Here is a 27281-nt window from a genome sequence, read left to right as displayed (position 1 = left end):
GAGGAGGAGGGAAAGCATTAACTTCCCCATTAGAACCCAAATTTCATAGACTGAACATACCATATGCCAGTTGTGACTGTATCTTGTCTGTCAATTCAATATTTCCTCATAATTTGTTTTTTCCTGAGGAATAAAAGCAATGAAAGTTTACGTGTCCTGAGACAGATACCTCATTTAGTGTGTTTTAAATAGACTTTATATTAAAAGGCATAGAGTAGCTGGATGGAATAGGAAAGAAAATCCACCCACTTGCTGCCCACAGAAAACACATCTAAACTCTCAGGATAAATACAGACTTAAAGTAAAAGGATAGAAAACAATTATACAAGACAATGGAAGACAAAAAATAGTGGGGACAGACATACTTACATCAGACAAAATTCCATTCAATACAAAGAAAGTAATTAGAGACAGTGATGGACACTACTTATTGATCAGGGGAACAGTAGATCAAATAATCCTGTCATCAACATTTATCCACCAAATGAAGGCTCAGCAGAGTTCATAAAGCTTCTGCTCACAAACCTAAAGAAACATAGAAACACAGTAGTAGTGGGAGACTTCAACACAGCACTTTCCCGCTAGACAGATCAAATAGGCAGGTACAAAAATTGTACAAAATACTTTCTCAGACCACAGTGTCATGAAAGTAGAAACTTAACACAAAAATAAAACAGGGAAAACTGCAACACTTGGAAGTTGTGAACAAAACACCACTTAACAATAATTGGATCAAAATCAAGGAAGAAATAAAAAGATTCCTTGAAACTAATGAGAATGAAGACACAAGCTATCGTATCTGTAGGATACAGCAAAAGTAGTACTGAATAGAAATTAATAGCAGTGCATTAAGAAAGATGAAAAAGCCAAATCAACAACCTGAACACATCTCAGGAGTCTGGAAGAGGAACAAGTCTAAAAGTAGCAGGAGAGAAATAATGAAAACTAGATCAGAAATCAACAACATAGAAACCAAGAAAACAATTCAAAGAATCAATGAAACCAGGAGCTGATTCTTCAAAAAAATAAACAAGATAAATAAAACTTTAGCTAGCTTAATGAGGGAAAAAAAAGAGAAAATGTTCAAATAAATAGTCAATATACAGAAACTAGTCACATTCCTGTACATGAAGAATGACTCAGAGGAAACAGCGATCAAAGGCTCTATTCCATTTAAAACACTACCCAAAATATCAAGTATCTAGGAATTGACTTAACAAAAGACATGGGAGACCTATACCATGATAACTGTAAATCATGTAAGACCTTAGGAAATGGAAAAATATTCCATGTGTATGGATTGGAAGAGTCAATATTATTAAAATAACTATCTTACCTAAGCTTTTGAATTATATCTGTTATATAGATTCAGTGAAGTCCCTACCCAGATTCAGAAGATACTATTCCATGATCTAGAAAAGTAGATAGTAAAGTTTGTATGGAGGCAGAGAAGTCCACAAATAGCCAAAGCCATACTGGAGAATAAGAAATTGGAAGGTATTTCATTACTTAATTTGGAACTGTGTTATAAAGCTTGCAATGATCAAAACTGCATGGTATTGGAAGAAAGGTAGACTCTCTAATCAGTGGGTCAGAATCAAATACCCTATGACAAAACCCCATATATGTGGGCAGTTAATTTTTTTGTAAGAGAGCTGAGAACACGAAATGGAGTAAAAGTAGTTTCTTTAACCAGTGTTGCTAGGAAAATTGGATAACTGCTGTAAGAAAGTTAAAGTTGGGTCCGTATCTTACATGTCATATAAAAGTCAATTAAAGTGGATCAAAGACTTTGAAATTTGACCAGAAACTATAAAGTACATTGAGGACAACATAGGCATTACACTTCAAGATTTGGACTTCAAAGTGTTTTCATTGATCTGATACCACTGATAATGGCAACGCAATAAGAAAAATAAACAAATGGGACTACATAAAGTTAAAGAGCTTCTGCATAGCAAGAGAAACATGGGCTAAAACAAAAAGCTAACTGAATGTGAAAAAATATTTGCATTCAGCACATCAGATAAAGGTTTGCTATCCAGGTTGCATAAAGTATTTACAAGATCGACAACAACAAAGATAAATCCAAAAACCCTATCACAAAGTTGGGAGAGGAAGTGGGTAAACACTTCACAGAGGGGACAGGAGGATGTGCAGTAGCACAGGAACAGTGCTCAGCATCACTTTTCATTTGAGAAGTCCAAATCAAGGCGACAGTGGGACATTATCTCACACCAGTAAGAGTGGCACACATCAAAAATAGTAGGAACAGTATGTGTTGGTGGGGATATGGTGTAAAAGAAATTCTCATCCACTGTGGCAGGGATGTTGTCTGGCACAACCCTCTGGAAAACAGTCTAGAGAGTTCTCGGTAACTTAGAATTGAACTGCCATATGACCCAGAGATCCCGCTTCGGAGCATCTAACGCAGGGCTCTCAAAGGAACATGTGCACAACATTATTCATTGCTGCACTTAGTACAGTAGCTAAGATACTGAATTCACCTAGGTGTCTAACAGCAGGTGAATGGATTATGAAGATGTGGTGTATATACACAGTGGAATACTATGCAGCTGTAAGGAATGATGACACCAGGCGATTTGCTGCAACGTGGTTGCGAACTGGAAGATACATTGAGTGAAGTATACTAGAAAAGAAAGACAAAACGTAGGATGGTCTCACTTATCTGTGGTGTGTAGAATACTGAATGAAGAAATGTAGTAAAAAGGGAATGCCTGCCTAGATCACCCTTGATGTTAGCGTTTAGAGAGAAGGAAAGAATTCAAGCGGGCAAGAAGAGAACTGAAGGTAATGTATGAACAGGCATCAGGGCTTAAGTCACACTCACTAGTATAACTCGGCAATATAAGTAAGTGGTATAACTATCTAACCAAAACACAGACTCAAAGAAACTGAAAGCATCAGATCTAAGCTGCAACCACTGGAACTTTATAATGTTCCTGTCGAGTTGACAGGAGGGCATGAGGTGGGGTTTGGGGTGGGGAGGGACTTGGGGAACAGCTGTGGAAGGAAGTTGACATGGTGATGTGTTGGTGTTGAAATACATGTCTAAAGCTGAGCTATCGATAACTGAGTCACAGTTTTTTAACTTAAAATAAAATGAAGGGGGGCTCGAGCGATAGCATAGCAGGTAGGGCTTTTGCCTTGCATGTGGCTGACCTGGGTTTACTTCCCAGCATCCCGTGTTGTCCCCCAAGCAGTGCCAGGAGTGACTTCTGAGTGTAAGAGCCAGGAGTAAGCTCTGTGCACCGCTGGGTGTGACCCCAAAAGCATAAATAAAATGAAAAATCAATAAATAGACTTTATTCAGTACACTGGAGAGCATGTGTTTTACCCTTCAGAACCCTAAATACTTTCTGATATAAAGAATATCCCAAAGTGTTTAATGTTCTCACCTAATACGGAATCTTCCCCACTGCCTTGTGTCCTCAGCAAAGTTGATGATTCAGTCTGAAGCAGTATCTGAATATATCTTTTTCACAATGCTCCTCAGGAATTTAAATATGCTCTTAATTTTGAGACCCACTTCAGCAAGGGAGTTTTAATTTGAAAACTAAGCCAGGACCGAATCAAATTGCAAATAGAAGAAGCCAAAAAACTTGGATAGTGATTCTGCTTGCCTGTGAATTCTCTTTTGCCGTCTTCCTATTGCATTTCATTACCACTGTCGGATAGCAAACCAGACTCCTTAGCTGGGAATGAGAGACTGTTAAAATGCTTCACATTTTCAACAGATAAGATAATTTCACTTGTCCTGAAGGCTTGAAACCTTGAAGAATTTAGCTTTGGCAATAAAAATGCTCACAAAGATTAATTATATAGTTGTAAATGTTTATATAGCATATATAAATATAAATGAGGGTAAAATATGATTGGTTTTAAAATACTTTATGGACCATTTAATTTACACGCAGATTCTGGTTTCTGCCCAACTAGGGAAGTAGCTAATTCCCCTGATACTTATCTTTGTGTTACCTTTCTCCAAGCAAAATGCCAAGAACTTTGTTTTTTGATCATAATCATTAATAAGCACAAATAAAAGTTGTAGTTCCTACCTTTTATACAAGACTTAGGCTGTCAATCCACAGGCGTTAAAAGGTTGAAAAGCACTGATTGAGGCAAAACTTTAATGAAGGTAATCAAGGCATATTCGAATTTAAATAGTTAAACTTTAGCATTAGGGTTAAATAAAACAACTTTATTATTTTTAGGGAGATTATCGTTGCTGTGTAAACTTAAGCTCTTGGTCTATAAAGTGTAGTATACCTGTCGTTTCTCACTTACTGAGTTGTATTTAGGGTGAATTTGTTTCATTTATCAATTAGTTACCTTTGTTTTTATGACTAAGTGAGTACATTCTCTGCTCACATGAGAGCACGTCTTGGTTGGCATAAAAAAGTAAGAGTTGAATGTATTTCAACATTTCTGAAGAGTAGCTGAATGTCAATCTCTTTTGCCACTTTAGGCTAAGAAAACCGCTTTTCTAAACCAAGCCCAAATCTTCTTAAAATATTTGGATATTTCTATAGCAAATCAAAACTCCAGGTCCCACAGGGCTCTGACCCAAGCTGCAAGCAGTGGCCTGGCTCGTGTGTTACAGGACAGCTCATGTCTTTTGAAGCATGACGCCGTGTCAGGGCTTGGCCTTCAGTGCCTATGAGAGGACAACTTAAAACTTCATTGAAGTTGGGAGAAATAATCGTTGTGAAGATAGAGATCACAAAGGGAGTGGAAAATTAGCAGTTTAGTGGCGTTCTCTCCCCCTCCCTCCTTTCAGAAGAGGATCATGATGATGAGTTGGTGTATCAGATTTTCCAAGGTAGCTTGAGGAAAGATGTTGGGAAGACATTTTGCTATATCTATAACAAGGTATTGGGAAAATTTGGGGCTAGAGAGATAGTAGAGCGAGTAAGGCTTTTGTCCTGTATGCATTGTTCCCTGTTCAATTGCTAGCACTGCATATGGTCTCCAGACCACTAACAGGAGTGATCTCTGAGCACAGAGCCAGGAATAAATCCCAAGAACTACCTAGTGTGGCCCCAGAGTCTTCCCCTGCCTCCAAATCATGTCAAACCTAAGCCTGGCCTTATTCTGCTGTTCTGTTTTAATTCGGAATCCTCTTTTTCCCCTTGCAGTGTAATCCAGAAAACCATGTGTTCTTCATCTTGTTCATACCTCACATATCTACTTCTTCACCAAGTCAGGTATTGCTGCCAGATTCTCCACTTAAGTTCTCACTGCTGCTTTCCAAGCTACCATTCTTCTGTTTTTTTGTTTCTCAGGCCTCACCTGGCTGTGCTCAGGGATCCCTCCTGGTGGGCTCAGGGCCACCTGAGGTACAAGGGATTGGACCCGGGTCAGCCACATGCAGTTGCTTTTGCACCAGCCCCTCAAGCAATCATTGACCTTCAAAACATTCACATTTTTACTTCCCAATTCATTCTCTACACATCAGATACAGTTTTTAGATACATTAATACTTAATAGTTCCAACTCTTTAAGGTATAAGAAGATAATTAGTGAAGCACTTCTTGTCATACAACTTATATATTTCTTATATCATTTGTCCGATGTCTTTTTTCATACATAAAGAGATAAAAACACATGCTTTGGGAAAAGCATTATTTCCATAAAAGCACAGGTTTATATATATTTATGTATGTGTTCTCTCTCTCTCTCTCTCTCTCTCTCTCTCTCTCTCTCTCCCCCCCCCCCACCTTGGTTTATTTTCATGTATCTTGGGTATCTTTACATTGTACATAGAGAAAGTATGTGTATATTGTTTTTGTGGCTATATAATATTCTGCGGTAGGAATGTTGAAATTTGTACCCAGTAGGACAATGCAGTTATTACTCTTTGGATTAATGCATTATTCTTACAGGGAAAAGCAGTCTTTTTCATTTACCAGGGCTTTCAGATCTTCTTCTCTCCAGATTTTTTTTTGTTTTGGTTGTCATTGCTCCTCTCATCCTTTTCTTTTTGAGTTGCATGCATATGGACTGTTTTTATTTACTTCATACACTCTGTTCCTTCCTATCAGAGAACTCTGCCCAAGTTCTTAGCATCCTGTGTTGACATTTCTTCCTTTCCTTCTCTTGGTAACTTCTGCTTAATGACAGAATCCCAAACAGGGCAAGACCAAGCCTGTGCTCACTGATAGAGTCTCATCGCACTTTGTCCTCTTTCTTTGGATAATGATTAACATTTATTATTACAGATTTTTTTGTGTGTGATTATTAAGTCAGTCATTTATTTCACACATTAAAATAATGATTCTTATTCTAATAGTGAATTTGTACTCATTATGAAAGCAGGTTGACTATTAGGACAAGTTTCTTTTGTGTATGAAGTGTTATCACTTGATCACTTGACCTCCAGTTACTCGTCGATTTGCTCGAGCGGGCACCAGTAATGTCTCCATTCGTCCCTGTCGTGTGCTAGTGTAGCCCAGTGGTGTCTGCTCGTTCTAGTTACACGAAGAGCCTCAAACCGATCTTTCAGCGTCTTGACGAAGAAGTCTGACTATCTCGTAGGTGGGCGGCCACACCATCTTTTGACGTCCTGTGGAATCCAGTCGGTAATGGCTCTAGTCCAGCGGTCATCTCCAAATCTCATTATGTGTCCAGCTTAATGAAGTATTATGCTTTTTAATATTATAATACTTAATGAAGTGTTATACTTTTATTTAAAAAGAAACGTAAGGAATGGGGGTGGGGTGTGGGAGAGAGAGGACGAGAGAGAAGAACAAATTGCAAGTTGTCATGTGGGCAACAGAAAGATCTACCAAACTTTTTTTTTTGCATGAAATAGGATATATCAGACCTCTTCACTTATAATAAGGGCATTTTCCACTAGATTTTGTTCAGACTAAAAAGGTGAGCATGGTAGAAATTGCATTTTTATGGGTCTTAATAAAAAAATCGAAAGTTGTTGAATTTAGACTATCAGTTCTCTGAGAAGGGGAAATCTGTTGACTCACACCATTCCAGTTCCATGTCTAGCAGAGGGACTAGCTCTGGGAGACACACTTAGTGAAATGAATTAAGTGATGTGGGCATACCTTTTTGGGAAAGTTCATATTCACTTTCCTCATCCTGGGTCTCTTTAGGCTCTGGTTCTAAGTAGATTATTATGATTATTCCCTTGGGCTGGAGCTATAGCACAGCGGTAGGGCGTTTGCCTTGCGCACATCCAGCCTGGCCAAGCCGGGTTCGGTTCCTCCAACCCTCTTGGAGAGCCTGGCAAACTACCAAGAGTATCTCGCCCGCACGGTAAAGCCTGGCAAGCTCCCTGTCACGTATTCGTTATGCCAAACACAGTAACAACAAGTCTCAAAATGGAGATGTTAGTGGGCCCGCTCGAGCAAATCCATGAACAACGGGAGGACAGTGTTGTTGTTGTTGTATTCCCTTGACTAATTGAGCATGCATTCTGTCATTAGAAAAGAAAAATCACACCTACAGATGTATTTATATTTTAGGAGTAGGTAAGGTTGAAACACTTTGTGAAAGTTTTCAATTTTGAGGTTTTTTTTTAAGATTATTTACTAATCTAGATTCTAAATACCATTTTATTTTATTAATGAATAATGAAGCATCATAACTTTTATTTACCCAAATGTCTGAGTAATTTTTAAATTTCTAAGGAAGTTCGGCACACGCAGGATTTATTACATAGCTGTTACCTTTTATGTGTACTTCAGCAATAAAATATTTATGCGGTTTGGCAAGGTGATACTCCAACCTGGTTTAGTAGAACAGCTGCACTGCCTGTTCCCATGTGGCTTGATTTCCCTTTTTAATCTTCAGTTTTCTGCAACCAAAGACTTTTGTCAGCATGTAGTTTATACTATAGCAGATAATGTTGAAAGCTTCTTGAATTGAGAGAAATACTCTGCTGAGTTTACTTGGTTTCATATTTTTCTGTCATTGAAAAACATTTTCCTCGCATGTCCTTATCAACATCACATATTTATAAGACAGTTTTGTGACTTTTTTTTCTTTAGAGAACCTATAAATTCATCTCCTCAGGTATTGTCTCTGATCTTAAAAAAATGGAAATGTTTTCCTCCTAAAGTAATCTACGTTTTGACTTAGCACAAGTCAGAAAGTCCCAGAAATAAAAGAATGATCCTTATATTTCTTTTTGATATTAAATTTGTATGCATAATTGAAATTGAGATTGCATTCAAAAGCGTTGAGGCAAGAAGTACAGAATCTTAATTCTTTTCAATTTTATTATCAGAGCCCTTTTAGCACAGTTGTAATTCAGCATATGTGTTATTTTTTTCTTTCTATTTCTAGGTGCTCCTGATCCAACAGCAGGTGCTAGTATAGATGATGAAAACTGCTGGCACTTAGATGAAGAGCAGGTTCAAGAACAGGTTAAACTGTTCCTTTCCCAGGGCGGGTACCACGGATCAGGGAAGCAGCTTAATTTGCTTTTTGCAAAGGTATGATTATTTATTTTTAAAGAAATATTTAAATATACACATATATAGAGAGATCTATATATGATCATGTCTACAATAGGATAAAGGATTCTTTGAAAAAAGAATAATTAGAAATTAACTAATCTAAGTTAATTAGAAACTTCTCTAATGTATTTCAAGCATAATTTGCTTGGTGACAGCAGACAAAATGTGGAACATTTTTGTCTCTTCAGTTTCTTTTAACAAAATGATAACAATACATAGTTTTGAAAAACCTTTCAATACCAAAAACAAGTAGTTCAATGTTATTTAAATGCAATCTTTGGAAGTTTTTGTTTTTTTCTAGCTAATATTCTCAAGTTGAGCATATTTTGCGCATAACTTTGAATGTACTCCTTAAGAAGTACTTTTCATGTATTTAATTTAATGATGTCAATATTTTAAATTAGTTTCCGAGCATAGTTTTGTAGTCACTCAGACCTGGATTTAAATTCAATTTTTAACTCATAAATGATAGCTACTTGTCAATTTTCTCATCTGCATATTATAATTCATATAGCATACTGTGATATTATAATATCCATTATAGTATAAAATTAGCTGTCATACCTCCTAAATTGATATTAAACCTTGGTAAATGTTATTTTTCTGTTACCAAATCTTAATGACCTATTTTTTGGTTGTAAATTCCGTGTGAGTTGAAGCTGTCTTTTGTATTATACAGAAATGTTAGTATCATAGACACAATTCTACAGCTGAATGAAATAGCTTTCTTGATAATAAGTTATTATCTTTTCCCTGGGCATAACCATCATTATGGGTATATTCAAAGTGACTTTAAAGGAACAGATAACTGCTTATTGATACTTTTGTTAAGTAGTGTCTCAATGACCAGAATTTTTTTTAAATGTTCAAGAAAATTTGAAGAAACTTTGTAAAGGCTTATGGCCAAAAGCATATATTCTGGTTAATCAATAACCTTAGTATTTATCTTATATACCATAGATTTCCAGATTTCCAGGTATTAGATTATAATAAAATACATTTAATTTTAAAAGTACTTTGAGTATTAATAATTTTTTTGTTAAGTCATAAGCACTTTAAACTCATATAGATCTGCGTCAACAGTCTAAAAATTAGTATAGGTTGTAAATGTATTTTCATGTTGATTAATAGTTCTGTATTATATGCTTAATAGTGAGGCATTTATTTTCACTAATACTGCCGAGTAATAGTTTAGACATTTATCAGGAAAATCAAACAATAAATTAGATCATAACAGAGTAGTTAATGTTAAAGGTTTGTACAATTTAGACACACAAGAAGTGTATTGTAGATTCTCATGTCAGCAATGAGTACATTGTGGAAGCAATGTGAAAGTTGTGGTAGAGTGGCCTGCATATGCTGTATTTAATGAACACATTATATATGCCATGTGAAGTAACATCTAATTTTGGAAATGGCATAGCATTTGAAGTGAAGACAAATCTGGGTTTTGATCCCAGCTGTTCCTCCTGTCTTTGAGCAAGTTACTTAACTTCTCTAAGGCAGGCATAGTTTCATAATTCACAAAATTGGAGATTGTAATCTTGCCTACTTTAAACATTTGTTCTGAACATGAAACAGTTAATATAAACATAAAACTCATTAGCACAATTTCCAGTAACTGGCAGCTCCCTTCCCATCTTCATCTGTTTACTACTTTATTTACAATTTGGGAATAAATTGATTTCTTTTTTAAGATTATTTAAACAGTTCTTCTAGATTCACAACCAGTATGATTCAGTGTAGAAATGTAAGCTTTTCACAAAGCTCAAATTCTAAAGCCTGTAAATTGTCAGGGTTTAGCCTGTAGCAGGATCTCTTGATTTTAAAGTTTAGGCATCTTAGATCTGCCATTTTGTCATCCTTTTTTTTGCCTTTCACATAGTGAAAATCTTGAAAAAAGGTTATCCATCTCCTTTCTAAAGCATATGGTCTTGCTCTAGTAAGTTCCTTTATAGAGAACTGGTGTTTAGTTGGGATTCCTTTTTCTTGAACACATAGCAGTGAACACTTTTGGATCGATTGGTTGCATTGAGTTTTCCTGTAGAGATTTAACCTTGTTTTTGTTTCTTTTCTTCTTTTCTTTCCTTTGGGTTATTTTATTTCTTGACAGGGATATATGTAGCATAGCAAGTAATGAATCAAGTTTGAGGTTCTAGCTTGAGAGACCAAGTTAACTTACTGAGTTAGTGATTGTGATTTTGTTTTGTAGATCAGTCATTTAGAGTAAGAGAGATCTTGAACTTATAGTCCTGTTCATTTCCTCTTAAAGTTGTAAAAATAATCCCATCTGAGATAGTATGTTTTTTGTGCTTAAAGGAAAAAAGTGAAAGAGAACTTCTGAAATTACTAGTTCATCTCAAAAACTGAAGACACATAGTCCCCAAAGCTCCACCAGGAGTGATCTTTGAGCACAGAGCCAGGACTAAGGCCTGAGCATCGCTGGGTGTATCCCAAAAGCCAAAACAAACAAAAACTGAAGATTTATCAAGTCTTATAGTGAATCACAGTTTAAGTTGTTGGATTGTATGGTATGTGAGTGATGTCTCAATATCGCTGTTTCTTAAACACACACACACACACACACACACACACAGACAAACACTACTATTAGAAGCATTATCCAGCCCTTCATAAACTACTTTTTAGGCTCTACTGTAGTAGTGGTAAGTATAATCAGTTGTTGAGTCAGTAAAGTGCCAAATGATTTGTTTTGATACTGTTCTGGCACTATTTTTCTATAGATTGACAACCCTCCCCTCTGAAAAATCCATCTTTTTGGTATTACAAAAATTGGCCAAGTTTTTTTTTTATCTTAGTAAATCTGATCAAATTGCCATCTAAGATAGAAACTCATTTTTGACATCTTTCATCTGGATAAGAGGAAGGATTTTAAGACTTAACCCACTCCCTGGGAAGAAGTAAAGGAAAATGGTCTATCTTTCATAGTGATGTTTAAAAATATTTTTTAAAGGTCTGTTTTCTTCCCCCTGCTAGGTGCGGGAGATGTTGAAGATGAGGGACTCCAATGGGGCCCGCATGTTGACGTTGATAACAGAGCAGTTCATGGCCGACCCACGCCTGTCACTTTGGAGGCAGCAAGGCACTGCAATGACTGACAAATATAGGCAGCTCTGGGATGAACTTGGTAAATATAAGTTTCCTGATGGATTGCCATTGAGTCGTGTTTGGATAAGACTGGTTGAGTATTAAGGTACATGGTCAGACTATTGCTGGAGAAAGAGCAGCTCGCACACGAACCTATGAACTTGTTGCCAGTCTACAATAGTTAGAAGAGGAAGAATGAGAACTTGGGTTGGCATTCATAGGAAACAGTCTTGGCAGAGTTTAAGGAGAATTGTGTAATCCTGAGGGAAACTAGCCTAGGAATCTGTCTTTCAGAAAAAAATACTATTTTTAAATCAGTGTTTTATATACTAGAATTGGTTCGTTGCTTATGTCTAGAATAATGTATTTCAACTAAATTTGCCCCCCACCATTCTTTTTTGCTTGTATTAAAGATAATTTGAACTTTTATATTTTTGGGGAGCTGTTTTAGACTTACATGAACTGTTGATTGTCAGAATGAGAAAGATAGCAAACTGGTTTTTGTTGCTTTTCAAAGCTCTGGTAGAAAAGGGTATAAATAGATCCAGGTTCAACACTAGTATGCCCTGAGAAATTTTGGAGCAGTGGCTCCTGTTAGCCAATGCTCATTTCTAGAAAATTAGTGGAATGTGTGCTTATAACCATATCTTTTGTTTAAGAAAAATATGGATGTGACAAATGGAATTTTCGACAAATACTGTATCAGTGCCTGTACTAAGTTTATGTTTTGGATATATTTGCTTCTATTCTAGTCTAAATGATGGACAGTAAAATTGTATAAATTTTCACTTTCTCCCTTCCACTTGGCTATTGACTAATGATACATAATGCTAATCAATCCCATGTCTTGTCCAGAGCAAGAAAATCTATTGTTTGTATAAAGATACTACATGAGTGGTATCATTATGTGTGGAGATAGAAGGTGAGATCATCATGTGTGAAAATAACATGTAATTGGGGCATTAAGGAGAATTCCACAAGATCACATGGGGTTATAACAAGTTGGTAATGAATTTTACAGCTAAGTTCCCTTTTTACCAGTAATAGGATGTGTTTGCATGAACGTGACTGAATGTCAGCACCTGATTTTAAATAAATGGCTGCTACCTGTTTGGAATTACTCCCTCTGATAGACTTCTTTCTTCTTCAGTTTTCAGTTAAACATTGGCATGAGGGTGGGTGGAGTGTGGTTGTCCATTGAGTTGGGGTTGTTCCTAGCTGAAGTCCGGGGACCATGCCATGCCAATGATCACATTGAGGTCTCCTGAATACAAAACAAGTGCTCAGAGCACTGAGCTGTTTCTTTGGCCCCTGGACTTCTTTCTTATCATGAATCAGACTTTATAAAATAACTTCCTAGCTTAAGAGCAGAGCAAAGAATGCGTGTTTTTGCCCCGTGTTTCTCTTTCACTGTCCTCCCCCTCAGTGGTCACCGAACTTGTACCAATTCTCCCGTGTATTCTATTGGTGAGCGAAGTTAAGTCACTTGCCACTTTAGATAGGATCTCAGTTCTGTGAAGAATCCCACATGGAAGTAACAATAGCTACCGCATCTTAATAGTCCTTCACCAAAAAATTAGCGAGAAAGTTGCTTCTGCACCTCAAAAGGAAAGGATTTTGCTTCTTAATAAAATGGGGAAACTTGACTTCGTGCCCCTGCACAGGGCTCACATTGCTTCAAGGCTCTGCTTTGGAATTAAATGCTGAGCACTGCCAGATGCCAGACATTGAGAAGAGGCTGAGTTTTGTCGGCAAATGGGATCTGCAAGTTAATTGGTGTTTTCTGCAGGCTTCTGGCTGTGAAATGAAATTGGAAGCCCTTTAGCCACATGGATAATACAGGACCTGAATACAAATGTCACATGTCACCATCAGGACCCACTGTGAGACAATAGTGTTCCCACTCCAACACTGCGCCATTACAGATCATTTAAATATGGGGATTACATTTAAACTAAAAGCCCCATTTGCCTTTTACTGCAATTTAAATGTCCTCTTAGCAAAAGCTAAGTGACAAATTAAATGAAAAAAGTGCCCACATTTTTAAAGCTGTAATGCAAAACAACCTTTTATTGCTTCTCATGTGCCACGAATGAATCATTATACTTGTCAACCCTAAACCAAGCCATAATTGGAGCAGCTACTGTTATCAGAGTGGGGCCTCTCTGTGACAGCTTAATAAAGCTGAAACTGTTAAATTAAATCTCAGATGCTTAACTCCTTAGCACCAATGGATTCGTTGGGTCCATTTCTGGCAATAGCCAAGACACCAGAAAAAAATAAGTCTTGCCTTGAAAACTTCATCTGATAGAAGTGTATGAGCAAGGGTCTCTTCCTCCGCCAAATGACTCTGCTTTCTTGGCAGAGCTCTTAGGAGACATCAGATTGTTAGCCAGATTACAAAATTTAATTTTTCTCAAAGATAGGCCATCTTCCAAAGATTTACAGTTTTCAGAGCATATGTCACTTATTAAAATTTAATTGTTGACATTTCAAAATTTAGTTTTAAAAATAACATCTAACTTTTTCTCTCTTCTAGATAAATGTACGCAAACTTCTTTGAGGTAGCAACAGGCCCAGTATCTTTTTCCCCTCCTCCACCTATCAAAAGGACTGGTTATGCTCAGCTCTTTACTAATATAAGTGCCTCTGATACTCACTTGATCTGAATTAATTTTTGTGATTTACTCCCCGATTTTCATAATGTAGCATGAATAGATACAGATGCATACTATTAAGATTCTGTTTAGTGCATCTCATTTGCAGATACATTTATCTTGTATTGAAATCTTCTCCAAGTATTAATTTCACTTTCATGATGTTTATTTTCCCAACCACATGGCACTGTTATGATGAATTTTGCATCATGATCCAGCTACAAGAGACTATATATTACAATTTTAATATAAAAGTTCAGTGCAATGATAGAGGCTACACATTTTGTACAGGTTACAAACTTCATAGAGCTATTGAGCACACACCCCTTCAGTTGTATTTTTATGTTGTAACATGCAGATTTTCTGAAAATCAGATCACAGAACTCACCCTTGGCTTTCAGAGAACAACACACCGCTGATTGGTGGCGAGCACACCTACTGTTAGCTCTAATGGCTGTCTGTTCTACACATTTAATGGCTGTCGGGATCTTAGGGGATGAGGAGGATCTATTGTAACTTCGGATCTGTGTTGATGGGTCTCTTTAAATGTCTTCATAGACTGTAATTTTACTTTGTGTCATAAAACTATAGTTTGTGACTGCCAGTCTATAAAACCCTAATTAAAATAGATGTCATTAGCAGAATCAGTTAAATAATATTTAATTACAGTTTTATAACAGAAAAAAATGTTTAAATTTCTTTCAAGTGTTTAAAATTTGCATTCTCCTAACCCCCCCAAATTTAAAACATTGAACTTTCTTTCCAAGCTGAGTCATATATTTTTCTTTCTAGCATGGAAAGCCTATTTCTTAGGGAGAAACTGGGCTGTATTTGCAAGAGCCTTGATGCTTCATAGAACAAGATGGTATCTCTCAGTTCTTTTCAAAGCTTCTGATTTGGAAATTGCTGTGATCAGAAATAGGCATTGTTAGGTGTTTCCTTCTAATCCAAATTTTGGTGAAAGGTTAGTTTAACCACTTAAGCAGTAGCAATAATATGCCATTATGATGCTGGATAATTTGGGTGTATAGGTTCAGGGCACTTGGCATTTGGTTAAGTCTTTGTTCAACTCTAGAGAAATCAGTTCATGTATTTTTGGACACATTATTGCAAAATATGAACAATTACTTCCTCTTTGCAGTCAGAATTCTGTTCCATCTACTATCTCAGATACGAGTAATAATCTCTGTGGTGGGCTTCTACTGAACTCACAGAATTCTTGACTAAAGAAAATATGCTTAAGTCAGTCACATTCAAAATTATGCTTTTAAGTAATTTGGGAGGGCTTTTGCTCACAGCTAGAAATAAGATTCTACAGACACGGCTTTGTAGATAATGCTGCAAAATTTTGGGGAAATGTCAGCTTATCTCATTGAAAGCAGTAGGCTCAGTAATTCCCCCCACAGTTTTGAGTTTCTTTCTTAGTTCCTAAGGTAAATTTAAAGTCAAGCTTTTCACATTTTGAAGATGATGGCCATTATTGAGTAGCAATGCTTCTCATTGAGATTAGAAGCATTCCAGTATGGTTTACTTCGGTAAGTAGCTACTCTCTGCTAGTACCTTGGAGCAGACAGCAATTCCCAGAGTCCACTAGCAGCAAAAAGATGTCACTACAGACTTAGAAGCCCGTGTGGATCTATAAGTATAGAGTGTGATCCTAATGAACTGTTTTGGAAAATCGGTGTCAATACTCAGTTCTCTGTGCACAACAATACAGCTCACTACTTATGCCACCACGGTCGGTGCCTTCTTCTTAACTTTTCTTTCTGGGAGTTTCACTGTGACTCACCAGTATTTATTAAACACTTGGTATGTTCAGAAGAATAGATGGATTTGATCTGAAAAGTATTTGATTTTACTGTTGACAGTGGTGCTGGGTATAAAGAGGAGTAAAGAGATACAGTCATCAGAAGAAGCAGGCATAAACTCGAGAACACTCGAGAAATAAAGGAATATAACAGCCAAAAGACAGGAATACATTCAATGGTAGGGGTGAAAAAACCTGCAGATTCCATTTCAGAAACATCTTCGAGATTTTCAGTAAAACCCTGCTTATTATTTTTTCTCATTATTATTATTTCTCAAAGCGGAAAGAAAGAGAAGGGGGGTGTTCGATAGGAACCCAGGTTTTTGTTTATTTCCCATTTACGTTCTACTAAAGATAGATGACGTTATCAGGTACACAGCACCCTCCTCGACTTGTTTTTAAGGGATGTTACATACCTGACTGCCAGGCCGTCTCAACCAGTTAGCTAACCCCATAAACATTGCCTGGCCTGCACTGCCCTCCCTGTTTTCCACAGTCCTCATAGGTATTGTCCTCAGACCTAGAGTGGTCCATATATGTGTGCAGAGACTCTTTAATTTTAGACTCAGAAACACACACACACACACACACACACACTCTACCATAGAGTGGCCAACTTCATGCTATTGATTGAGAACTGTTGCCTAATAAACTTAGGTTGTCATAAATTACTGATGGAATGTCCTGCAGTTGGATTCAGTGCACGTTTAGATCTTATTTTCCAGTCTGCTCTATTAAGGAGTCAGTGACGATCTCTCAGGTCTTTGGTTTCAAATTCCTGCCTGTTCTGATGCCACCATTGTCGGCACTTGTGTGCCTCAAACAGTCGGTGGGCTCCACTGGGCCCTTCTGCACACCCGCTCGGCTCTTGCTCTAACGTCTGGTTTTGTGCCTCTGCTTCCTGCTTCATTTAGTGCTCACTTCTGAATCCAGAGGCTTTATCAATTGAATTTCTCAGGAGGTTTTGCTTCCCCCCAGCACTGTCCTCAGAGTGCCTGTCTTCTGCAGGGGTTCTCATTTCCGGGGTCTGGGTTTGTTCCCCTGTGCTATGGTCCTCCTGCTTTCTTTCTCTTAAAACTGAAATTTCTTGTGTTCTCAGGTCAGTGGCCTCTGGATTTTTCTTTCCTGTGGGAATACTCAGAAGAGGTTATTTTCTGCTTCTTTAAGTGGGCAGAGTAATTTCTCTTTAGGTCAGAAGTTAACCAAAAGAGAAAAATGAATATTTCTATACAGTGAGGAATCCTATGCTAAATACTTTCTGTATTATACTATTAATGATATCTCTGATGATTGCAGCTATAAAGTTTTTATTTACTTGCTCAGTAACTGGTATGGGCATGAATGAAAGAGAAATTAAGGGTTTTTCTTAATCAATAGAAAATAATAAATTCTCGATTTAAAGACGTTTTTACAGATCATTTGATCCTATTATCTAACCAATTGGAGATTCTTTTTTTTTTTTTGTTCTTTTTGGATCACATCCAGCAATACTCGGGTTATTCCTGGCTCTGCACTCAGGAATTACTCCTGGCAGTGCTTGGGGGACCATATGGGATGCCGGGGATCAAACCCAGTCCGGCTGCATGCAAGGCAAAAGCCCTACCTGCTGTGCTATTGCTCCGGCCCCGAGATTCTTAATTACGTTTGTTGTTTAAATTATTTAGGTATATGTTTAGAAAAATTGTAACAACATGCATGGAATCGTCCTCTTGTGCAATTTTTTTAAACCGTATTTTAAATGTAGACCATAGAGATTTGATAAGAAGTTAAGATTCCTTGAGGTTCATTGTAATATACACTTTATAGCATTTTATGTTATAAATGTTGTTTGCTGGTAGCATTATTTATACTAAGAATGCATTCTAGTTGCTTCGTAGAAACACTTTCAATATTAGTTGCTAATAGTAATGTCAGAGGATTGGCGTAGTGTATGATTTTTCTCAACAATTTTAGGAAAGCTCTCTATTCTTTAAGTTAGTGAGTATTGCATTTGCCCTTGAGAACTGCTACCAAAGGGACGTTTGTCTGGGGGAGTCTCCTTGCTGGATTGTGAATCTCTAGAGAATACCATTATGGTAGACATCATAGCAGGGGGTGAGAGAATGAAAATGCAGAAAGGCAGGCTGGGGATAATCTCTTTGCACCATTTCTTACTTTGAAGTGGCAGCATACTAAAATTAACAAGGACTGAGAAGCCTCATTTTAAAGTGATTGGAGACTCCCAGGGGGCGTCCCCAGGAGCGAGAACGGAAGGAATGAAACCAAGGGGAGACTGAAGCTGTCAGAGGCCCTGGGCCGGGAGTGAGGGCAGGGACAGCCAGGAAGTGATTAATGGGCGCCCCTGAGCCCAGTGTTGAGATGGTGTCTCACAGAGCCCCTGGGGTGGGCAAGGGACTGCAGAAGGCCATTGAGCCCCATCAGAGTGACTACCAGTTTACACACCACGTGTTCCATGAAGATTTCTCTAGAGCAAAGGATTCTGAAAGATAAAAGGCTTGTATGATAGTATCATCAGAAGCCTTTAAATGGCTGTTTTTCTTAGAGTTGTCCAGAGAATGACTTTTAATTTGTATAAGTAAATTTTGTTGCGTATTTCAGAGGGCGGCAGGCTGGTAAATAATTGGTAGCAGGTAAATTTTTGTGGGTCTGCTCTAAGTTTGTCTGATAACTGTAACATTGTTGCAATGTTCTGTTTAGTTTCCAAATTGAAATAATTTGTAAAGAGTAGGACTTTGTGTGAGGAAAAAATAGGTGCCTTGATGACGTTCAGTTCCTTCGAGGAGTTCATAACTGCTCCTTGGGCTATTTTTTCAGTTTCTGATCTGGAGGTGGTCAAGAGTAGTGATAGTAGTTGTCTTACTCAGTTCTGCATTTTCTTTAGTCACTTCTGACGGGGCCGGAACGATAGTACAGGAGCCAGGGCACTTGCCTTGTAAGAGGCCAACCCTGGTTGGATCTCTGGCGTTCCATATGACCCCTGATTCCTGCCAGGAATGATCCCTGAGTGCAGAGCCAGAAGTAAGCAAGCGCTGAGCAATGCTGAGTTTGTACACGCCCCTCCCCCCAGAAAAAAATCACCTTTGAAATAAAAATCCAAGTGTGTGATTTTTGAACTCTTCCTAGCTAAACTTTGTTCACTGTAGGCCATGCTTTCCAGCACCTTTCCTTTTACTGTTCTTTAGTAAATTTCAAATTTTGCCTTCACACATTTGGAAGAAGGGGGGGTTAGGAATCAGGTAGACTTGAACATACCTATAGTCTTGGTGTGGTCTAGGTTGGAAGCTATAGACTTGCTGTGTAGAAGAGCAGGGGGAGTGAGGGTTGGATTGGAGACACCCCAAAGGGACTCTAGGGCCAGGGAGAAAAATCCTCTTTGGGTGCTTTGAAACTGCTGCCAAGGGCACAAGAGTCCGAGTCCTCTGTCTCCTCCTACCCCTTGCCCCATACACGTACCTCATGATGAGATAAATACATTTGGAAACCATTTCACATTTACTGATCATATATACATATTACATATTTTTTGCCAAGCACTGGGGTTCTAGATAGAACCCCAGTGCTTGGTAAAAGTAATCTGAGAAATTTTTGTTTGGAAACCATAAAACCTTTACCTTATGTAATAGTTTTGTTTTTAATGTTTTTTATACCTGAAACCCCACTCCCAAATTTTCCTGTAAGGGGAAAAAGCTTTGTACTTGGGGCTTCGTAAATATTTGTAGCTATCAAATAAATGAATGACTAATTATAGTGTACTACTGCACACCTATTTGGAAGCATTAAGAAGCATTCTAAAGCACTGCTTTAGTGTTTTAAGGGGATCTGTCATTTTTTAAAGGTATTTTTAGTGTAGTGAGGAGTAATTAAAAGGCTGCACTCATCACTGTCTTTTCCTGTCCTCTGAGTTATAGCACCCTCTCTGCCTAATATAGGTATATCTTCATAGGTACTCATGTATCTGTATGTATACATGCACACACCCTTTGTGGTGCTTGTGTATAAACAGACACACACACATATAAACATGAAATATAAACAGCCCAGAAAGACAATGATTCCCCTTTGCCATCAATGCTGCAGGTAATCTATTGCATTAATCAGCCAGCCAGTGGGAAATGCACAGGGAGTGATTATACTATCATACACAATACAGTCAGCATGAAGCACTTGTCAAGACCAATATATCAAAGTTTAATACACTAATAGAATAAATTAGAGCAAAATGAAACATTCTGTTCTCCAAGAAACTGGCACCCATTGCAGTTTCTTTTGGGGATTCATAGAAAAGTCAGTGCATTGAGAATTTGTATTATGAATAAAATCGCTATTTCAGTACGACAGAGTATTGCAAGTTCTTTCCTTTGAGATTCTTACACAACTAGTGCTATAGTATTTCCTTAATCATTAGTTCTGTAGTCATAAGCATTGATAAATTTGATTGGTTTTTACTAAGATTCCTGATATCACCTTTTGTTCTCAGTTGGTTCTGCATGGTAAGTGAAAGTCGTTTCACCAGTGGTTCAGGGAACTACTTGGACATAAATATGGATTGTGGAAAATAGAATACCTTTCAGTATGCTGGCAAGTGAACAGGAGGCCTCTGTGTATAGTGCCCTAGGGTAGGAGCTGCCACTGGAGGACTTACAGTCTAGTTAGGAAACAGAAGGAGTAAGTGAAGAAAAAAAAAAAGACTCAGGATAGCTTAAGACAGCCCAATCAAAGTGAGTTTGAACATATCTCAGAAAATTTTGAAGATGAATGAAATACATTCCACAGTGTAATTCTGTTTGGTGTCAATGTGTAATATATGCTTTAAAATAAGTCTTCTATCACACTTAACCAAGCATTTTTGATCAAGGGACCAAGTATATATAAATTTACCAGGACTCTTCCCATTTCCAAGCCTTCAACTGGGATATATAGAACAATAACTATTAGAGAAAAACATCTATAAATATGAATATTGATCTTCATGTTTATTAACTATACATCTCTGGATAGATTCTTTGTCTTAACTAGAACCTGTTTCTGTATCTCTAAAATGAGCATAATGCGAACTTTTTTTTCTTTTTTGCGCTTTCTGGGTCACACCCAGCAATGCACAGAGATTACTCCTGGCTCACGCACTCAGGAATTACTCTTGGTGGGGACCATATGGGATGCTGGGAATCGAACTCGAGTTGGCCCCATGCAAGGCAAACGCCCTATCTGCTGTACTATCGCTCCAGCCCCGCATAATGTGAATTCTTAAGTACTAAAATGAAACCATTGAGATAATACACTTTCTTTCTTAATCAAGAGTCTTTTGTCTGTAGGGCAAGTGAGCGCTGTTGGAGCCTTGCAGGAGAAGAGGCATCGTAAATATCTAAAGAGTCTTTTCAGAAATGCATCTGTGTAGATGTGAGGTCAGAGCTGTTGAAGGAATCATCAGACTCCTTTTGAAGACAGCTTTGCTTACAGCCAGTTCAGAATAAGTGGAAAATGGTTTTTGTTTGCTTGCTTGTTCATTGGGGGAGGGAGGCACATCTGACTGTGTTCAGGGCTTACTCCTGGTTCTGTGCTCAGAGATCATTACTGACATGGCTTGGGGAACCATATGGGATTGAACCTGGGTTGGCTGCATGCAAGGCAAGCACCCTACCTGCTGTACTTCCACTCCAGTTCAGAGTGTCTTTATATTTTGTGGTATTCTTATTTCTTGTGTTATTTACCCTTTTCTTCTTTTCCTTCCAAAAGAAACTCCAAGTGATGGAGTTGCTGCCTCTGATCCTTTCCTAGAGAGCTCGGCTCCTAGTGAGCTCTGACTGCCATTGATCAACCTGATATTTCACCTTAGTGAACACCCTGACAAAGCAGACAAGATGGGGAATGCTGAATGTTAGGGCCACAGATTTGCCTGAATTGAGCACTCTCTGGGACTCCGCCCCAGGCTGTTTTCACTCCGGGCGCTGCAGAGGGAGGCAGGTGAGAGCCTTCCCCGCCCCAAGGGATCCAGCCCCAGCAGCCGACATCCAGTACCCAACCAGTACCCAACCGCCGCCACGCTCCAGGCCACTTGAAGTGGCCGTGCAACACATCTTAAGACCCTTCTTAAGACATTTTCCATAATTACCACACCACCACACCATGTCTGATGGAGTTCAGACAGTAGACAACAAATCATAGAGAGAAATACATATATATATATATGTGCCTCTTGGAGAGCCTGGCAAGCTACCAAGAGTATCCCGCCCACATGGGCATAGCCTGGCAAACTCCCCATGGCATATCGATATGCCAAAACCATTAACTATAACAGGTCTCATTCCCCTGACCCTGAAAGAGCCTCCAATTGTTGGGAAAGACGAGTAACAAGAGGCTGCTAAAATCTCAGGGTTGGGACGAGTAGGGGCGTTACTGGTGCCCGCTCAAGTAATTCCACAAGCAGCGGGATGACAGTGACACTGACAGCACTACCCAGGATACCAGTCAACTGTTTGGAAAATCTGAGATTATTATTTTCTTTTTTCACAATGAAAGGATGAGATTTCTACTTGCATCTTTTTCCTAACACCTGGTTTAGTGGTGACCATTTGTGTGTTTTCTTGCTGCGGGATCAGACCTCCTTGACGAACTAAGGCATCTCGAGAACTTTAATATCTGGAGGTTTGGTTTTAAAAAACTTTTCCAGAAAGATTTTGTGAATTAGAAACTAGAATGCCAAATTTAAAGTAAAGAGATTTTTTTTAATATATATAAAACCAGTTAAGCTTATTTCCAGTCACGGGTGACTAAAACATTAAGTCTGAATTGTATTGAGAACAATACTATAATTAAGGTCAGTTTTGTGTGGTCTGACCCAAGAAATTTTGTGACTATTGTTTTACTAGCACAACTAATTATGCTGTGATTTCCTATTTGTGACTGCAATTAGACATTTCATGGCCTCTCAATAAGTATAACTAGTTAATTGGATCATGCATGAAATTCTAGCCTTTATCAGTGCTTCTGAGAGCAGAAATAAATGCGATAAATATTTTGAATTGTTTTATACCAAGAAATACTGGGAAATACCAAAAGAGATTGTTTTACTTTGCCTGCTTCTATTTTGTAAGAATAAATGTTATGTTTCAAAGGTAGAAATTTAACTTCTATTCAGTGCTCTTCATTCTCTACCTCTGAGACAGTAAGAGTGAAGCACTCACCTCTCTTTCCTCGCCCATTTAGAGAAGGTGGAGGTAGTGCCTCCCCAATCCTCTGCTCCTCCTTGTCCCACTCACACTCCAGTGGCATTATATACATCATTTCTCCTGGGAAATACAGAAAAGTACATTTATCAAAAATTCCTAGGTACCTTTGTGTGTTTGTTTGGGGGCCACACTTGGCTGTGCTCTGTGCGCAGGGAGCTCTCCTGACGGGGCTCAGGGCCCCATATGGGTTCCAAGGATCAGATTGGGGTCAGTCCCATCCATGCAAGGCAAGCACCTTAGCCTCTCTCTGGTCCTCCTAATTGTCTTTTATAGGAAACAGTGTAGCTTTTATTTTCATTACTGAATTTATTTGCACGTTCACAACAACAGACGTGAAGAAGAAAGAACTTTTTAAATGGACTTGCGGCTGATGGTATTAGCTGTAAAATAGTTTGGGTTTTTTTTTTTGAGGGGAAGGGGGCAAGGGCTTAAACTTGGTGATGCTCAGGGATTGATTACTCTTGGCTTCACACTCAGGAATTACTCCTGGCAGTCCTTAGGGGACCACCTGGGATTCCAGGGATCAAACCCTGGTTGGCTGCGTGCAAGGCTAATGCCCTACCTGCTGTGTCAACATTTCAGCTCCTAGAATGGTTTCCTGATTTATTCAGTCACAAATCATCATGTCCCGCCCAGCAGAACTCACAGCAGGTAAAGAGCACCCTCAGTCACACACAAGCATATTATTCCAGAAATGCTGATGCAACCTAGTAGACCTCGGGAGAGCATCATCATATTTTCAGGGAAAACAGATTTCTTCTGACTTGAGTAATCAATCTTGAGTCATAAGTTGTGCCTTTGATTGTTTATCTTCAGTTTTAATCTACAGTGAAATTACTTGTTTGTTATGCCTGTCAGTCCTGAAAAATGCAGGGCTTTCTTTTGTTTAATTATGCTCTCTGTAGATGGACCTCAGTGGCGTTCGTTGGATATGTTTTCTGTAACTGAAAGACGTGTTCTTACTGTAGAAGAGTGCATGATTAAAAATCAAGGTTTATTAGCTGTACATTTAGAGCTAGTTTACAATTTGGAACAATTATTACTGTCTATATTCAGCACAAATGTAAGAAATGAAAGGATTGTCAAAAGACTGAAATCATTAATCCTAGGATTCATGAATGCTTATTTGACTCACTTTCTGATCATGTAGTTAAGCCAAACACCAGGAGGCTTTACCTAGTAACAAATTTTGCTCCCATCTTGATTGGTCGCTCAATAAATTGGCCAATCAATTTATTTAGTTCTCCCAAGCAGTGCCCAGGATTGGAGGTGCACTAGTGCTTCTCAGCCAACAGGCTGACAATTCATGCCAGAGACCACAATACTGAAGATTTGTATCTGCCTGGGTAGTGCTCAGGAGACCTCCAGGGCTACCAGCAGTGCTGGAATTGGCCCTTGGTACTGCATCCATGATTCATATCTTTAGTCGTAGCACTAATACTCTCCAATACCCTCTGACCTGAGTTTCGTATCGGAAAAGTTAGTCTTCTGAGTGTGATAGGGAAATATGTCAGATATTTAGCATAGAGTTCGCATGAGGTAAATATTCAGTAGACGACAGCAGTTATTGTCAGGTGGCTAAGTAATGAATGTCACTCATCTCTAGAAATATGTTAGCTGAGTTAGATGGAGTTATCTTTCTACCCAGAAGACATCTTCAAAGTGTAAGTGTTGGCTCTAATTAGAGACCAAACATGTGTCACCCAACAGTGTCAAGGAATTTCCTTGAAGGGATAAAAAACTAGCATACAAACTAGCACTTAGTAATAGCATGTGTGTGTGGAATACCTTTTATGCCATCTCGTGAGATGTTTTTTCTTTCGGTTTGGGTTTTCTGTTGTTGTTGTTGTTGTTGTTGTTGTTGTTTTTGGCTTGGGAGCCACACCCACCTGTGCTCAGGGCTTAGTCCTGGTCCTGTACTTCAGGATCATTCCTGGCAGTATCAGGGGACCATGTAGGGTGCTGGAATAAATCCTGGGTCAGACACATACAAGGCAAGCATCTGGCCCACTGTGCTATTGCTCCAGCCCCTCAGGTGAGTTTTCATAATGGCATTTTCTGAGCTTTGCTTAAGTTATAGCTCTTCTATGTGTCGTGATTAATTTGTGTTTGATTATTTTTAACTTGACACCTTTATGTGTATGACAGTGCTTAATGCTTTGTTTTTTTCTTTTTTGCTGGACGGTGTAACACACCCAAGTGGTGCTTCTGGGTTTACTCCTGGCTCTGTGCTCAGGGATCTCCTGGCAGGCTTTTTAGTCCCAGGGATCAAACCCTGGTTGGCCTTATACAAGACACAATGCCCTTCCTTATTGGTCCAGCTCTGAGTGCTCCATGCTTTTCTTAATGGTTATTTGCAAATGTCCCTACTAGTGAATACAGTGATACGTAAAAGTAAAGTTAGGTTTTTGCAGTTAACTTAATCAAAGACTAAGTCATATGTTTGCCTGGTTATACTTTACTACCAGAAAATAGTGTAATATAGCTCTAGAGTATTTTACCTCTCCGTTTTAAATCCTTTTTTAAAATACCAGTAATTTATCTCCATCTTTGTGTTGTTTTATGCAAAGGAGGTTTGAGTTTTGTGTTTTTCCCTCTCCAATAATAAGAATTTGAATTTGGTGATTTTTAATTTTGAGTTCTTTAGAAGGCAGTGGATCTTGAGAATTGAAAAGGAACGAAGTGGATAGTAGAAGTGTTTTGGTGATCTACCAAGTGAGAGGGCACAGAGAAGATTCTGAGGGCCCAGGCTTCAGCGCTGGCCTCTTTTCTTCTTTCTTGGCATGAAGTTTGGTGGAGAGAATGTTGTATTCTCTGTAGGGTTGAAGATGAGTCTGACAAATGCCTGCAGCACGTGAGTAGTTAGGTGTCAGATCACCCATAGCATCTCAGCCCTCTGAGTTACTCCCTGGACCCGGGGCAGGGTCTGAGACACTGGGGAAGGCAGTGGCTCCGGGGGAAAGCACCATTCTAGACGTATGCCAGAAACCCAGGTCTGAAAAGGAGAGACTGAAATACCTTTCTAGCTAAAAATGTAGCAAACAGAAATGAACTGTTTAAGATCCCAATTTTACTGACTTAAGAAGTGCTAGCTGTCACTGATCTTGTCTGTATGTTGCCTTAATTGTTAGAGGAAAGAATATTCTTAAGGTTGTTCCAAGAACCTCATATAGTCTGAGCTCTCTAATCTGTTTTTACCTCTGATCCATTTCCTGAACTTTGAAGGGAAGGCACCTTTTGAAAATGGAGGAACTCTAGATTTAAAAATAAACATTTTTTTGTATATTTTATCTCACCTCTCAGTAGCTGTCACGGAGTATAGTAGGTAGAAATTAGTGTTTGCATGTTGTGGTTTGGGAGCCTCATCCAGCTGTGCTTTACGCTTAGTCTGGACTCTGGGGATCACTCCTGGTGGTGCTTAGCGGACCTTGTTCCTGGAAAGGTAAGTGGCTTAACCCCCATACTATCTACTGGGCTTCTATCCCTACTGCTTAAAAGAGGGCGTGGGCTTGCCCAAGGCCTGTTGCTGGCAATCTTTTTTCTTGCCCTTTCCAGATCAGAGTTTGCTGACCAACCATTTCTTCTGGTTGAAAATGTAAAAAATATGCATTGAGCTCTTTTGCAGACCACAACACCCAAACGGAGAGAGAGAACACAGGGGATTGTCCTGCCACAGAGGCAGGGGGGATGGGGGGATGGGGGTGGGAGGGATATTATCCATGGTGGTGAAAAACGGGCACTGGTGGAGGGATGGGTATCTGATCATTGTATAATTGAAACCCAAGCACAAAAAAAATTGTAAATCTACAACTGTAAAAAAATAAATAAATAAAAATAAAAAAAATATGCATTGAGGTGGGAAAAAAATGATTTGTATGTTTAATGTTTGGTGAAAGAACTGGTTTTTAGGGGGGTGTCAAATTAATTCCTGTTGCGTTCACTGGGAATATGGGTGCTGGTCCATTTGCCCTAGCTATTAGTA

The 27281-nt window shown here is 38.6% G+C and overlaps 1 protein-coding gene across 1 annotated transcript in view; it reads left to right on the top strand.

Annotated features, from left to right (window-relative positions):
- The window catches only part of ZSWIM6 (zinc finger SWIM-type containing 6), a 198285-nt gene that overhangs the window by 134835 nt on the left and 36169 nt on the right, over positions 1-27281 (top strand). Inside the window, exons 3-4 of the mRNA XM_056112056.1 lie at positions 8329-8477; positions 11499-11649. Coding sequence (XP_055968031.1) covers positions 8329-8477; positions 11499-11649 — 300 coding nt within the window. The remainder of the gene's footprint in view (positions 1-8328; positions 8478-11498; positions 11650-27281) is intronic.

The sequence above is a fragment of the Sorex fumeus genome, unplaced genomic scaffold (assembly GCF_029834395.1).
Source record: "Sorex fumeus unplaced genomic scaffold, SorFum_2.1 ptg000015l, whole genome shotgun sequence".
Taxonomy (NCBI): domain Eukaryota; kingdom Metazoa; phylum Chordata; class Mammalia; order Eulipotyphla; family Soricidae; genus Sorex; species Sorex fumeus.
This window is presented reverse-complemented; position numbering and strand designations above follow the sequence as displayed.